At 44.9% G+C, this 14,242-nt stretch overlaps 1 protein-coding gene across 2 annotated transcripts; it reads right to left on the bottom strand.

Moving 5' to 3' along the window:
* Positions 1–1,363: 1,363 nt before the first annotated feature.
* kcnk4b (potassium channel, subfamily K, member 4b) lies at positions 1,364–13,347 on the bottom strand. 2 transcript variants are annotated; one of them, XM_072446555.1, is made up of 8 exons: positions 13,277–13,347; positions 11,708–11,834; positions 11,233–11,506; positions 3,572–3,686; positions 3,214–3,374; positions 2,944–3,130; positions 2,527–2,669; positions 1,364–2,435 (listed from the first exon to the last, which is right to left on the bottom strand). In XM_072446555.1, the coding sequence occupies exons 3-8, from the start codon at positions 11,419–11,421 to the stop codon at positions 1,821–1,823; spliced, it is 1,410 nt and encodes a 469-aa protein (XP_072302656.1). In that variant the 5' UTR covers positions 11,422–11,506; positions 11,708–11,834; positions 13,277–13,347; the 3' UTR covers positions 1,364–1,820. The 2 variants fall into 2 exon arrangements, with proteins under 2 accessions (XP_072302656.1, XP_072302657.1); XM_072446556.1 differs by lacking the exons at positions 11,708–11,834; positions 13,277–13,347 and having other exon boundaries at positions 11,233–11,640.
* Between the last annotated feature and the right edge of the window lie 895 nt (positions 13,348–14,242).

Raw genomic sequence — 14,242 nt, 5'->3', positions numbered from 1 at the left:
ATGGTTCATTACAGCCGCGTTCCCTATGACGTGATGGCAGTGGAGCTTTGTGTCCTCCGCTCCGCTAAAGGTCACAGGCTGCCACTGCACATCACTGCTGCCTGCTAACTTCCTGATCTCAAGACAAGGGGGATGGCTTTTCTTTGTGTATATCCGCAGCAAAGTGTCACATTTCCAAAGGGCAACCAACATTCAAGTAGCCTTTTCAAATACTTGGTAAAACCTGCAGTCTGTCTGCACTTTGTCTAAGGTCTTTTATGCCACCAGGTCTATTACACTAAAAACAATAAATTATACCACAATAGTGCTGAATTTGAAAGTGTTTGGTTGTTTGAATGCAGATTCTACTAGCTATTTGGGGACATGTTAGACAGTAGATTTATGGATAATTGACAGTTTATAATGGTATGGGTTTCTTTTTATTTATTTAGTTTTTTGCTTGTCATCACAAATATTCTGGAAATATATGAAACATTGCGTCCACTCTTGTTTTGCCCTTGATCCCATTCTCAGATTAAAACGGATTAAGTTTCCAGAGGAGTATTGTTTACAGATCAGCTGGAAACACACACTATAGGCCATACATGCTGAAGGACATTTAAACTACACCTCTGTTCTACTTTCTTCACCCCTGTGATTTACAGCCAGACAGAGTCAGAACATATTATTAATAAATTACCTGATCTTACATAATAGCGCTGTAGTCGACTAAAGCAATTCTTTTGTCGACTAAAAGGAGCAAGGCAAAGCTGCCAAAGCTCTCAAAACTATTAAGTGATCAGACTAAATATCTGACTGCACAAAAACTAAGTTTTTACAAGTCAAAAAACAACAACAAATTTCCCCCAAATCCTTATAATCCCAGTAAAATAATTAGTCGACACCATTGACCAATCAATCAACTAAAAAACTAAAAACCTACAACTCTATCTTGATGTAGGCCTGGACTCAAAGAAAAGTATAATTAGTTTATTAGTTTAATATAGTATATTGCTTGTGTACAAGTAAAATTAAAATTACTTGAGTAACAAAAATACAGTAAAGTGCAAAAAGTGCTCTAAATAGCGTTACTACAACTCTCCCTATAAAACTTGAATGCACAGTACCAAATAAAAATGCACTTATTCATTATACCTCATATAATCCACTTCATTCAGCTGAATTATCTGCTTGCATTTCAGTCCATGAATATATATTGACTTTATGAGCATGCCAGCAATTAGAAACCACTGCTGCCACCAAGAGGTCGCTGATTACACACAGTACAGTAACAAAAACACTGTGCCCAACCAATTGTTTTATGGTGTAGAGTAAAGATAAGGTCTTGTACTGTTAAAAGGGTTTTTATTTCATATATGCACATTATGTAATATACATGTTAAAACATTAGCCTCCTAAAATGCACACGTATTTCACAATATAAAAAAGGTTTGACACAGTATAACAGCATGTTTAGTACCCGTTTGACGGTTGGCAGATTTAAGGACAGTGTGTTTCTGAAAGGAAAGATTTACCCTTGAAATCTGTTTTGCATATGTTTACTGTATTTGTGAACAAGATAAATAAGGTAGTGCATTTTCAATAAGGCCCAGTAGAGAGCAGTCACTCTCCATTCTGTTTAGGCAACTGTAGCTTTAGAGTCACTTTATTATGTTTGGGTGAGGCAAACACACCCACATGCTAAGAGCTTCAAATGCAAACATTAAGTGTTTGTAAGTAAAACACAAATAAAGATATAAATAGCTATGCTTTATAACCCTTTGAATGCATCTCATTTGATTTAATAATTCTCTTGATTTTTGTGCTAGTGTTCCTTAGCCCTAAGGCTTGGATGGTGGATCTGAAATTGGCTTTGCATTTCCATTAGGTTCTTTTGTCTCAGGGATGGTGGTGTTGTTGTGGTAATGGGCACTTCTATGTGGGACATGCCTCCTGTGGCGTCTCCTCTTTGGGTGTCGAGGGCGCACACCATTGGGTAGTGTGGGATCTATGAGAGGATCCAGATGTAGTTTTCCACTCTGAGCATCTGAGGATTCGTCAATAAAGGCAAGGTTTTCCCCAAAGTAGTCCAGTGGCTGAGACAGGTGCGTTGGCATAGCTGGGGGATCTGCAGGCTTTTCTTCAGGCACACGGTCTGTTTGCGTAGCCTGGGAGCCAGACTCTGACCCTGATTCCGAGTCCTCATCTGAGGTATAGGAAGATGCGGTGTATGATTCAGACTCAGATTGACTCTCTTCCTGGCCCTCTTGGTTCCCTTCCTGGACACCTGTTCCTGACACGTCGTGGCCCTGGTTACGGCGGCTGCGGCGTCCGTGACGGTGTCTTCGCCTGCGACGTTTGAATGGATCGTCAATTTTCCCTGGGATCTTGAAGTCCACTGACATATTCTGGATGTTTTGGGTCCAGTCGGAGGCGTGGGCCCGCAGCTCCTCCATCTAACAAGACAGTATACAACCACAGATTATGAGTGAACTGAACCAGGCACAGGGAAAACAAAAGACATGAGCAGACAAGACAAGGGAGTACCTCAGCTCTGGTTTTCTTCGACAGCACTCGGAGCCAGTTACCAATCATGGCTAGGATAGATGCAAAGTAAGCAAGGCCCAGGAGGATCCAAAACCAGACCAGCGGCTTGTACCAGTGGTCACTGCCTTCATATCCAGAATAACCTATGACAAGAGAAGATTTAAAGAGGAGAAAATAAAAATCCCCAGAGGATTAATCATTGATGTTTTCTATCATTTAGGTTTTTCTTATTTTTTATTCTTTAGAGTATTTAAGCTTCTTTATTTTTAACACTTGTAGCCTTCTAATGTAACACTGCTTGTACTGCTTCCACCCTTTTCACCCTGGTGGTACAAATAAACATTTTCTAATCTGATCGTCTTATCTTGTATCCTGTTTGTCCCATTTACTGCTGTTTGTTCTGCATTATTACATTACCTGCAACATAGTCACCAAAGCCAACCGTCGTAAGTGTGATAACTACAAAGTATGCTGACTCAAGCAGAGACCACCCCTCCACTTCTTGGAAAATCAGGATTGGCACAGCCACAAAAAGCACAACTCCCAGCAGAATGGACAGAACGGCAGATATGACTCTCACAATGGTGGGGCTCACGCGGAATTTCTACCAGTGAGGAATACAAAGATATTACTGAAAGAAATGATCGAACAAAATCAAAAACACAAACAGGTAGAGTGTGGACTGACCAGGAAGATTGTCTCAATTTTAAGCACAGCTTTTCTCAGTCCAGTCCCGAGATGGTCTCCAACACCAGCGAGCAGGATACCAAACATGGGGATTCCCACCAAGGCATAGAATATACAGAACAGCTGGCCTCCATCGGTTTTAGGAGAAATGTTCCCAAACCCTGTTAGTAAATTTACATCCACATAAATTCAAATAATGTACTTAACACATAGACCTACTGTAGAAAAAGATACAGTTGTAGTCATCTGGACACTGTATTTAGAAAAACAAAAACTGAATCTTTTTCTACAATGGAACACTCCGGACGAATGAGGGATTACAACATCATAGTCCTACTCGAATTACTACAATACTCACCAATAGTAGTGATAATTGTCCCTGAGAAAAAAAAGGCGCTGGCGAGATCCCACTGGGTCACAAAAGACGCATTACCCGTGGCTGTAACTCCAGCACCAATGGCCTCCACCACTTCCTATAATGGGAAACATGTTTAAGAGAGAAATGGTCAGTAAACAATTCTGAATGCACCTTGTAACTAGACTATAAATGTATGTGACAAGGTGTGGTCATTGATGAAACAAATGAACAAACCAGTCACATGACTCCACAATGTTTTGATTGACACATTTTAAGTCCTTAGGCCAATATATTAACTGACAGAGAAGTATGAATTTGTTAGATAAACATTAGACTTCAAGTCCAAATCATAAATTAAACAGTCTTGCAAGATGCTATAAGGAATGTGTATTTCACCCCATCCCAACATTTTTGGGTGTGGGGTGGTAGGTTTACAACGGGACTTTCATTCTAAAATAATTAGTTTGTCTCTAAACAGACTTTAGTAAAATTTGTAGTTTGCTTATATTCTAAACAATACATTGACATTTTTTTTCTTTTTCTTTTTTTAAGTGCTGATTATTCTGGTTCTCATGACAGAAGTTTCCCTGTCAGAAATAGATTTAAAAGGTTTCCAGAATCCAGAGTTTTCTAAAATTATCTCTAAAACTCCTTCACCATGGCCTTGGTTTGCAGAAGCTGATCATCTGACTCATTTAGTGGCATCTGCACCTCTTTACATCCGAGGAGGGCAGATGTTCTCTCCTCTTAGCTGTGGTTTAAAGCAGTGCTCAGCTCCTTTTTTTGTTCTGGTGCTGTGTCCTCTCCTCCTCCACGGTGTTGGGCACTGGTATATTTCTCCACTACAGCCATGAATGTCTTCTATTGTGTGTCTAAGTCTGTTTGGAGCTCTTGGACTTTGGAGCACTTGTCATTCAGGCTTTCCTTCAGCATCTGTGCCTTGTTTTCAGCCTCATTCACCGTCTGCCTCTGATCAGCAATGCCAGAATTCAGGGTAAAAAGCTGCATCTGCAGGACCCGCTTCTCCTCCTGATCCTTCTGGAGCTCATTATGGGCGGTGATCAGAAGTTTCTCCTTGCTATCAGCTCCTCAGTTACATCATGCAGCTTACTCTTCAGTGCCTTATACTGCTCCAATTCCTTAGTCAGGTTAATATTCCTCCACCTAATGGTCTCCTTTTCCTCTTTAGCTTCCTTTAGCTCCTTCTGTATCTCCTGTTTGAGGACTTTGTTCTGCTAAACCATATTCTCCAGCTCCATCAGACTCTGCTTGATGTAGAGCTGCTCTTGATTGGTTCTTTGGACCTCCTGAAGTTGTCGTCTCAGATCTTGGACCTGCAGGTTCTCCTCGTGGTGTTTATCCAGCTGCTTCTGTAGCTCTTCTACTTCTCCACCATCTTCTCCAGCTCCCTCACTTTCTACTTCTGTTTCTTATTAACGTGGAGCAGCTATTTATTGGTTGTTTGGGCCTCCTTAAGGCTCAGCTCGTGCACCCACAGGTTTTCCTCTGAGTCTTCGTCCAGCTCTTTCTGTAGCTCCGCTAATTTGATTTGAGGAATCTTGTCTGCTGGACTTCGTCCTCCAGCTGCTTCGCTCTTCACAGCTGTATAGAATTGTGAGCTGCTTTTGAAGCTGCCGGCTCCACTCCATCACCTGTCAGTTCTCTTCTGGGTTTAGAGAGGCGCCCCCTGCTGGTGGAGGCTGAACTGCAGCCCTCGTGTTATTCTGCATGAACCTTTTCATACTTGATGTTTAATGAGTACGACTACTACTTATCATGAACAAGGTCTGCATTTGTATACAAACGCGCAAAAGTGTACCTATCCTTCAGTGTTGCCTTAAATCCTTTACTTCCTCTTTTTACATATCACATTTTAACATGAAAACTAGTATTGTGAAATGAAGTGATAGTGTCACGTTATTTTGTGATAACTTTCACCATTTTTAAATTAGTTTTTTATTATTGTTATGTTTTTTCCCTTTCAATTTCACATTTTAACGTGATAGCATCACATTATTTCGTGTATCAAGTATCATGTTAAAACATTGATAATAATAATAATACAAACATAATTGTACAAAACATATTAATTTAAAACCAAACTGAAATTCCAGAAACTTGTGGTTCCACCCCAGTTTAAAAGTGAAGAGCAAAAAGTTGAGTTGAGTTACAGTATGTCACATAGCACTGTGCTCACAGCTGATTGGTCCATATTGTTTTTTCTAAGTATAAACCAGACCAGGTTTACGTCGCCCGGATCGGCGTCACCGGGGCCCCATCCTGGAGCCAGGCCTGGGATGGGTGCTCCATGGCGAGCACCTGGTGGCCGGGTCTTACCCCACGGGGCCCGGCCGGGCACAGCCCGAAAGAGCGACGTGGGGCCGCCCTCCCGTGGGCCCACCACCCGCAGGAGGATCCATAAGGGGCCGGTGCAGAGAGATCTGGGCGGCAGTCGACGGCAGGGGCCTCGGCGACCAGATCTCCAGACACAGAGACTAACTCTGGGGACATGGAATGTCACCTCGCTGGGGGGGAAAGAGCCTGAGCTTGTGCGGGAGGTTGAGCGATACCGACTAGATATAGTCGGCCTCACCTCCACGCACAGTTTGGGCTCTGGAACCCATCTCCTCGAGAGGGGCTGGACGCTCCACTTCTCTGGTGTTGCCCGCGGGGAGAGGCGGCGGGCTGGTGTGGGCTTGCTGATAGCCCCTCAGCTCAGCCGCCAGGTGTTGGAGTTTACCCCGGTGAACGAGAGGGTCGCGTCCCTCTGCCTTCGGGTGGGGGACAGGTCTCTCACTGTTGTGGCGGCCTACGGGCCGAACAGCAGTGCAGAGTACCCGGCCTTCTTGGAGTCCTTGGGAGGAGTACTGGACAGTGCACCAACCGGGGACTCCGTTGTTCTACTGGGGGACTTCAACGCCCACGTGGGCAATGACAGTGACACCTGGAGAGGGGTGATCGGGAAGAACGGCTTCCCCGATCTGAACCCGAGCGGTGTTCAGTTTTTGGACTTCTGTGCTAGCCACGGATTGTCCATAATGAACACCATGTTCAAGCACAAGGGTGTTCATCAGTGCACATGGCACCAGGACACCCTAGGCCGGAGGTCAATGATCGACTTTGTTGTCGTGTCATCAGACCTCCGGCCGCGTGTCTTGGACGCTCGGGTGAAGAGAGGGGCAGAGTTGTCAACCGATCACCACCTGGTGGTGAGTTGGATCCGCTGGCGGAGGAGGAAGCCGGACAGACTTGGCAGACCCAAGCGCATTGTGAGGGTCTGTTGGGAACGTCTAGTGGAGCCCTCTGTCAGTAGGGTATTCAACTCGCACCTCCGGGAGAGCTTCTCCCATGTCCCGGGGGAGGTTGGGGACATTGAGTCCGAGTGGACCATGTTCTCCGCCTCCATTGTTGATGCGGCTGCTTGGAGCTGTGGTCGCAAGGTCTCCGGTGCCTGTCGTGGCGGCAACCCCCGAACCCAGTGGTGGACACCGGAAGTAAGGGATGCCGTCAGACTGAAGAAGGAGGCCTATCAGGCCACTCTGGCTTGTAGGTCTCTGGAGGTCATCGACGGGTATCGGCAGGCCAAGCGAGCCGCGGCTCGTGCTGTCGCAGAGGCAAAAACCCGGGCCTGGGAGGAGTTCGGGGAGGCCATGGAGGAGGACTATCTGTCTGCACCAAAGAAATTCTGGCAAACCGTCCGGCGCCTCAGGAGGGGGAAGCAGTGTCTCACCAACACCGTTTACGGTGCGGGTGGAGGCCTGCTGACCTCGACTGGGGATGTCGTCGGACGGTGGAAGGAATACTTTGAGGATCTCCTTAATCCCTCAGTCACGTCTTCCGAAGAGGAAGTAGAGACCGGGGACTCGGAGGCTGGCTCATCCATCACCCAAGCTGAAGTCACTGAGGTTGTTCGCAAACTCCTCGGTGGCAGGGCTCCGGGGGTGGATGAGATCCGCCCTGAGTACCTAAAGTATCTGGATGTTGTAGGACTGTCTTGGTTGACACGTCTCTGCAACATCGCGTGGCGTTCGGGGACCGTGCCTCTGGACTGGCAGACCGGGGTGGTGGTCCCTCTGTTCAAGAAGGGGGACCGGAGGGTGTGTTCCAACTACAGAGGGATCACACTCCTCAGCCTCCCCGGTAAGGTCTATTCCAAGGTACTGGAGAGGAGAATCCGACCGATAGTCAAACCTCGGATTCAGGAGGAGCAGAGTGGTTTTCGTCCCGGTCGTGGAACACTGGACCAGCTCTATACCCTCCATCGGGTGCTCGAGGGCTCATGGGAGTTTGCCCAACCAGTCCACATGTGCTTTGTGGAGCTGGAGAAGGCTTTCGACCGTGTCCCTCGGGGTGTCCTTTGGGGGGTACTCCGGGAGTACGGGGTCCGGGGCCCTTTGCTCAGGGCTGTCCGGTCCCTGTATGACCACAGCAGGAGCTGTGTTCGCATTGCCGGCAGTAAGTGAGACCTGTTCCCAGTGCATGTTGGACTCCGCCAGGGCTGCCCTTTGTCACCGTTTCTGTTCATAATTTTTATGGACAGAATTTCTAGGCGCAGTCTGGGGTCGGAGGGTGTCCGGTTTGGGGACCACAGGATCTCATCTCTGCTGTTTGCAGACGATGTTGTCCTGATGGCTCCATCAAACCCGGACCTGCAACATGCACTGGGACAGTTTGCAGCCGAGTGTGAAGCGGCTGGGATGAGAATCAGCACCTCCAAATCCGAGGCCATGGTTCTCGACCGGAAAAAGGTGGCTTGCCCTCTCCAGGTGGGTGGGGTGTCCTTGCCCCAAGTGGAGGAGTTCAAGTATCTCGGGGTCTTGTTCACAAGTGAGGGAAGGATGGAGCGTGAGATCGACAGGCGGATCGGTGCAGCGGCTGCAGTGATGCAGTCGCTGCATCGGACCGTTGTGGTAAAGAGGGAGCTGAGCCGAAAGGCAAAGCTCTCTATTTACCGGTCGGTCTACGTTCCTACCCTCACCTATGGTCATGAGCTTTGGGTAGTGACCGAAAGGACAAGATCGCGGATACAAGCGGTCAAAATGAGTTTCCTCCGCCGTGTGGCTGGGCGCTCCCTTAGAGATAAGGTGAGGAGCTCGGCCACACGGGGGGAGCTCGGAGTAGAGCCGCTGCTCCTCCACGTCGAGAGGAGCCAGCTGAGGTGGCTCGGGCATCTGTTCCGGATGCCTCCTGGGCGCCTCCCTCGGGAGGTGTTTCAGGCATGTCCCACCGGGAAGAGGCCCCGGGGAAGACCCAGGACACGCTGGAGAGACTATGTCTCTCGGCTGGCCTGGGAATGCCTCGGGATCCCCCCGGAGGAGTTAGAGGAAGTGTCTGGGGAGAAGGAAGTCTGGGAGTCCCTGCTCAGACTGCTGCCCCCGCGACCCGGCCCCGGATAAAGCGGCAGAAGATGGATGGATGGATGGATAAACCAGACCGTACCTTGGTCCAGAGCAGGAGACATATGGAGCCTGTTGTTGTGGTGATTTACACTGAACTAAACCAATCCTCTTTCAGTGACAGAAAACTTTGCGATTGCTTAACTATTTAGCTTAGCCCACTTAGCCCACCCAACTCTTCTACCTTCAAGACACTCAAAGCACTTTCGATCAAGGAATCACTCACCCATTCCCTAGTAAAGTAAAGTATTAAAAACACAGTCATTTTGATATTGCTGATACATATTTAAGATGCTTTAATTGTTAGTAGGTCACTATATGTTTTGGGCCTTGGTCTCCTTTTGTTAATGTTGCTCATCTAGTTTATTATGCTGATATTTAATTGTGATGGTACAATACACTGCTAAATTATTATTACTTTTGTGTGTTAGATTGTACATGTTAGCACGGAGCACTTTAATTAGAGTGAACGTTCATGAAAGGGGCTGTACCTGGACGGCGTGTGGCGTTAAAAGTAGGTCAGCCACGCCTATTCATTTGTGTTGAATGTGGCCCAGGTGTGTTGTGGGTGTTGTACCCTGCGTGCCTCAAATGTGTTATTCTGAACCGTGGACTTGATAAAAGTTGCAAAACGGATTGTATCGGCGTATCATTCAAGGGTGCAACATTAACATAATGGTTGACAAATAGACATTGTAACAAGTGAAAAGGCCGTCCCAGAAAAGCAAGCCCTATCATGGTTTGTAACGTTATTATATAATGATAGCTGCGGACAGTGTGTCTGGGACAACAAAGACATGTTGACTTTGATATGCTGAAACTTGAAGCCGATGTCAGTGTGTTGGAAAGAATGTAAACCTTTAATAGTATTTGAATAATGACTTTTCAGCAGCTGTTTGGTTCTCTCACATTATGGGGACTTATGTTTACAGCATGTGGATAACCCCGTCAGTAGTACATGCATACCATGTACTTGTGAGCTGTCTATGAAGTTTGACACTTTGCACAGCAACATGCTACAGCTGGTTTAAACCTAAATTGTCCTCTTTATACGTCGATGTTTACCTCGAAACTGCTCATTGCATTTTAAAACAGTAGTTTACAATCTACTGGACATAGGGAAATCACATCGCAGTTGCCAAGCGTGCTAACAAACACACCAAGTATGGATCAGTTTTCAAGTTCCACCACCAACCAGGGCAGCAACACATTTGTCCTTACACTGGCCCTGGACCTCAAGTTTCCTGCATTTCTAAATAAATTATCATAAATCACCAAGGAGCTTTTAATCAAAAATAGTTATACTGGTGTCCACTTGCTGTTATTTTGGCCCTTCTCTTCCAGGATCAATAATGCATATGATTTGCTGCATGCATGTGATTCACTTAATTAGATGGTATAGATGTTTTATACCAGTTGCCTCTCCCAGCATAACCCTATTTCTTTTGGTTTATCTATGGATAGACTTGTCCCTTGTGGCAAACCTGAGCTTCCCTCGTAGAATGGCCTGGAATGCATTTATGGAGCAGCCACAGAGGTCATTGAAACGAGTTCAAATGTCACGAACACAACACCATGATCTTAAAAAGGTTTTATGGTCTTTACAATTGGTCAGTGAGGTCAGGATAATCAAAGTCGTAAAAATACTATTATATTTACACCCATCCAACCACCAAAAAATGCACCGGTCACACAAAAACAAGAAGGAGCAGCACCTCCAGTGAAGGAAGTTCACTGGAGGTTGTGACCGCTGTGATGTCAATGCACTAGACTAGAGTACATTGATACGACTGTACATTCTGTTACACAAACCAATGTGGCATATGTCATCAATATCAGTGCTTCATAACTTGAATTTAATTTTCACAATTAGATTTAAGAGTAGTATGTTGGACATTGGGTGCACGGTGGCAAAATTAGGCAAAATTGGTGACTCTAAATTGCCCTTAGTGAATGAATGTGAGTGTGAATGGTTGTCTGTAATGTCAATGTCTATGTGTTAACCCTGCGACGAGTTGGCCACTGTCCAGGGTGTACCCCGCCTAAGGCCCGAAGTCACTGGGATAGGCTCCAGTCACCCGTGACCCCGAAAGGGAACAAGCGGTAGAAAATGGATGGATGGATGGAGGACATTCTGTTGACAAAACTCAACTTACTTACTAACTTACTAACTCAACCCACAGCTCGCTCTATAAAACAGCTCATTTAAACAAAAGCAAACATTTCCTACAATGCCAGACAGTTGTATAGTGTGCACTGCTGTACCTCTATGAACTCCTGCAGGTTCTCATAGTCAACGCAGGTGAAGTTCAACAGGAAGTCGCGGCGCGCCCTCTGCAGCTGCAGGTGCTTCCCCTCCTCTCGTGTATACTCCAGGGTGCGGAACACCACAGCCCCCAGCACCAGGTACAGCAGCACCCCGGTCAGAATGGCCAAGAGCGTGGAGCAGCGCATGGTGGCTCGTCCGCTCAGTCCCAAGCTAACCTGCTGTTTCGCTTTGCCAGCCTCTGCAGGTGGGGTTGGGTTCTGTTCCCAGCTACTGCAACAGAAACATCATTTGTTGGTGATAACAGCACAGAGTATCCACACATCCAGTCGTTTAGCTGCACGCCAGGCAATAAATGGACCAGGTAATAAATGGACATGGGCCGTGCTGACACTGAGTAAATGCAGCTTCCTAATAAACAGCCAGACCCACCTTATACGCTAAACTGTATAATGTAATAATAGCTTATCCCACTTGTTACTCAATCGTCCTCGCCGTCGTCTCTTCCAGTCCCTCTTCTTCTCCCCGGGCTTGAGAATGGAGTCTTTGGAACCGTAACCACTGGGCACCGCATCAGCCTCGCACTCTGAAGAAGGGGACACTGGACAAATGGTAATGAGTAAATGAATGCGTTAAGATAAGTTTTGCCTAAATGAGCAAAAACAGTCCTGGATATTGACTTTTATAGAGTTCAGGTTCTGCTGCCAAATGTATGAGATGCTCATTCCAGTGTTTACTATTGACACACATCAAGGTAATGACTTGGCAGAGTTAGAAAAGAGTTAATACTGAAATTAATGAATAAACTCAGATTCATACATTCATTTATTTTATCATTAACAATGTACAGGAATAATGATGCCAGCTGGATAAAATATTCAAGGGTATATATTATGAGCTTTTCATTATCTTATTACTTTACCTTGTCATTAGCTTTGAGTCGTATGTGAATTGAGTCATGTATGTTTGAGTGATCTTGTATGTCATTCAAGGCTTGAGTGTTCAGAAAACGCTCACTGCTTTGTACTTACTTGCAATAATTCAAAAACATTCAGATTCCATGTCAAACATGGAGGGTTTAAAATGTCATCAAGCTATTTTTCCACAATACACATGTGTAAATGAAAATCCCCCACTTGCTAGGGCGAATTGCCGGTCAGTTCCGCAATTTTGAACAGGAAGTCAATCATTAAGCTGTTTTTAAATCAAATCTCGGTATGAATGCAATGCAAGTACAAGTGCAAAGTAATGTTATATGTATAGGTTTAGCTTGATTCTAAATAACACACAAAAAGCATAATATGAAGAATCATAAACAAAAACAAAACTCTCATCTCTCACTCAGGCAGTTCACTGGGTGTGACCTGCCTGGGTGGACTTTCATGTCGCCAGAGTAAACCCTTTGATGGACTCATTTATTATGTGCATTTAAAATACACAATCTCTTGAATCCGACAGTTAACATGTTTGTTGTCAAGAGTCAAACTCCAGTTTTTCACTTAACAAATAGTTTGGTATGTGTCCAAAATCAGACCCATAAACTGTCAGACTCTGACACTTATACTTTCAACAGTTTTACAGCATCTTAAAAAAAATAAAACAAACATACTCTCCCAAGATTAAATTAGGTCTGGTGGAGCCAAACACACTCTGTAGCATTGGCATTGTCCTGTTTTTGTACTTGTACTGTACTAGAATTAGCCATACAGTGCACAGTAACACAAGTATTATCTATAGGACCTTCAGAGACATTTGTATGAACAAAAGGACAATGAAGAAAGCCACATAACCCGATCAGCACTAATCAAGTATTCAGACATCTGTTCTAATTGTATCCAACCTCAGGCTATCAGACACAAGTCCAGACAACTTATTCAGGACTAGACAAATGATGTGCAATGCAGCATACACCAAACATGCTGCTGCCTCCACATAGCCACGGCCATAGTATCTTTACTATCCATTTATTGCTACTTAAACTCCTTGGAGATCCATAAGTCACGTACGCTGCCTGATGCAATGGCGTGTCCATGCGATGCTTACCTCAGTTCAAAGCGACAACATAGGAGTCCGGAGCACAAGACACCACCTCATGCAGCGTGTCTTGTGAACCGCATCCTGGAGGGTGTGTGTGAGGAGGGAGGCTGTGGCTGAGTGCACAGGAGCGAAAAAGACCCTCAATCAAATCAGACTTTTAATAGAGTAGTGTGAACGCCAAGAAGAGCAGGTTAAGGATGGAGCTGCACATTCACAATTTGGCTCTTGAATTTGAAACTATACGCAGATACTCATTTGGCAGGTATTGATTTTTTTTGTTTTAATATAGGAAAATGGTTTTACAAGGATCTTTATCTACATCAGAACTAGTTTAAAACCACATGGTAATATTAAACTAAGTATTATTAACTACATGTTAAAGTGTAAACATTTTGTTATGTATCAAAATCGATATCAAGATTTGAACCTTTTCCTTTGAGTTTGAAATGATAGAATTGTGACAACATTAATTTAAACGTTAGTTTTGGGTCAAGCAGTGAAGAGAAATCTGAAGCTCTGTCGTCAGTTATACTTTACTCAGTCTTCACTGCTCACTTTTTAGATATTTTGATATGCACTTGCTTCTATTTGATTTATCACGTCTTGTAGATTGTGTGTTTGTGATTTGTGTAAAGTAATAAACTGCAGTAAAGTCGTTGTAAATAATTTACTTTTGAAGAAACTTGATTGATTGTTGCAGTGAAAACACACACTATTATTGCGACTCGCTGCACATTATTGGGGCACTAAGTCTCCTTTATGATACTATGCTGCATCACAATTGCAAATACAGGCTCCATACAAACCTTATTGACTACATATTTCTTTCTTTAGGGGCAGAAATATATAATCAGTGTTCAGGCACATCACTATTTCTATAGGACTGCGCTGAATATTTATAAGATTTTCTGCAGCTTGCTCGACTGTGCAGCAGAATGCAATCTCAGCCGCCCCTGAGAAGTGCTGCAGCCC

Source organism: Eucyclogobius newberryi, unplaced genomic scaffold (genome assembly GCF_026437365.1).
Source record: "Eucyclogobius newberryi isolate DKJ021-1_F unplaced genomic scaffold, fEucNew1.0.hap1 SCAF_15, whole genome shotgun sequence".
In the NCBI taxonomy this organism is placed as follows: domain Eukaryota; kingdom Metazoa; phylum Chordata; class Actinopteri; order Gobiiformes; family Gobiidae; genus Eucyclogobius; species Eucyclogobius newberryi.
Note: the sequence above shows the minus strand (reverse complement) of the source record. Positions and strands in the feature narration are given on the sequence as shown.

Excerpts from the sequence above, each read along its gene's own strand:
- kcnk4b (XM_072446555.1), bottom strand. The coding sequence starts at position 11,421 with ATGCGCTGCTCCACGCTCTTGGCCATTCTGACCGGGGTGCTGCTGTAC. Across the intron at positions 3,375-3,571 it reads GACAATTATCACTACTATTG|GGTTTGGGAACATTTCTCCT; the intron begins GTGAGTATTGTA and ends ATTTACTAACAG. Across the intron at positions 2,670-2,943 it reads CTTTGGTGACTATGTTGCAG|GTTATTCTGGATATGAAGGC; the intron begins GTAATGTAATAA and ends CTCTTGTCATAG.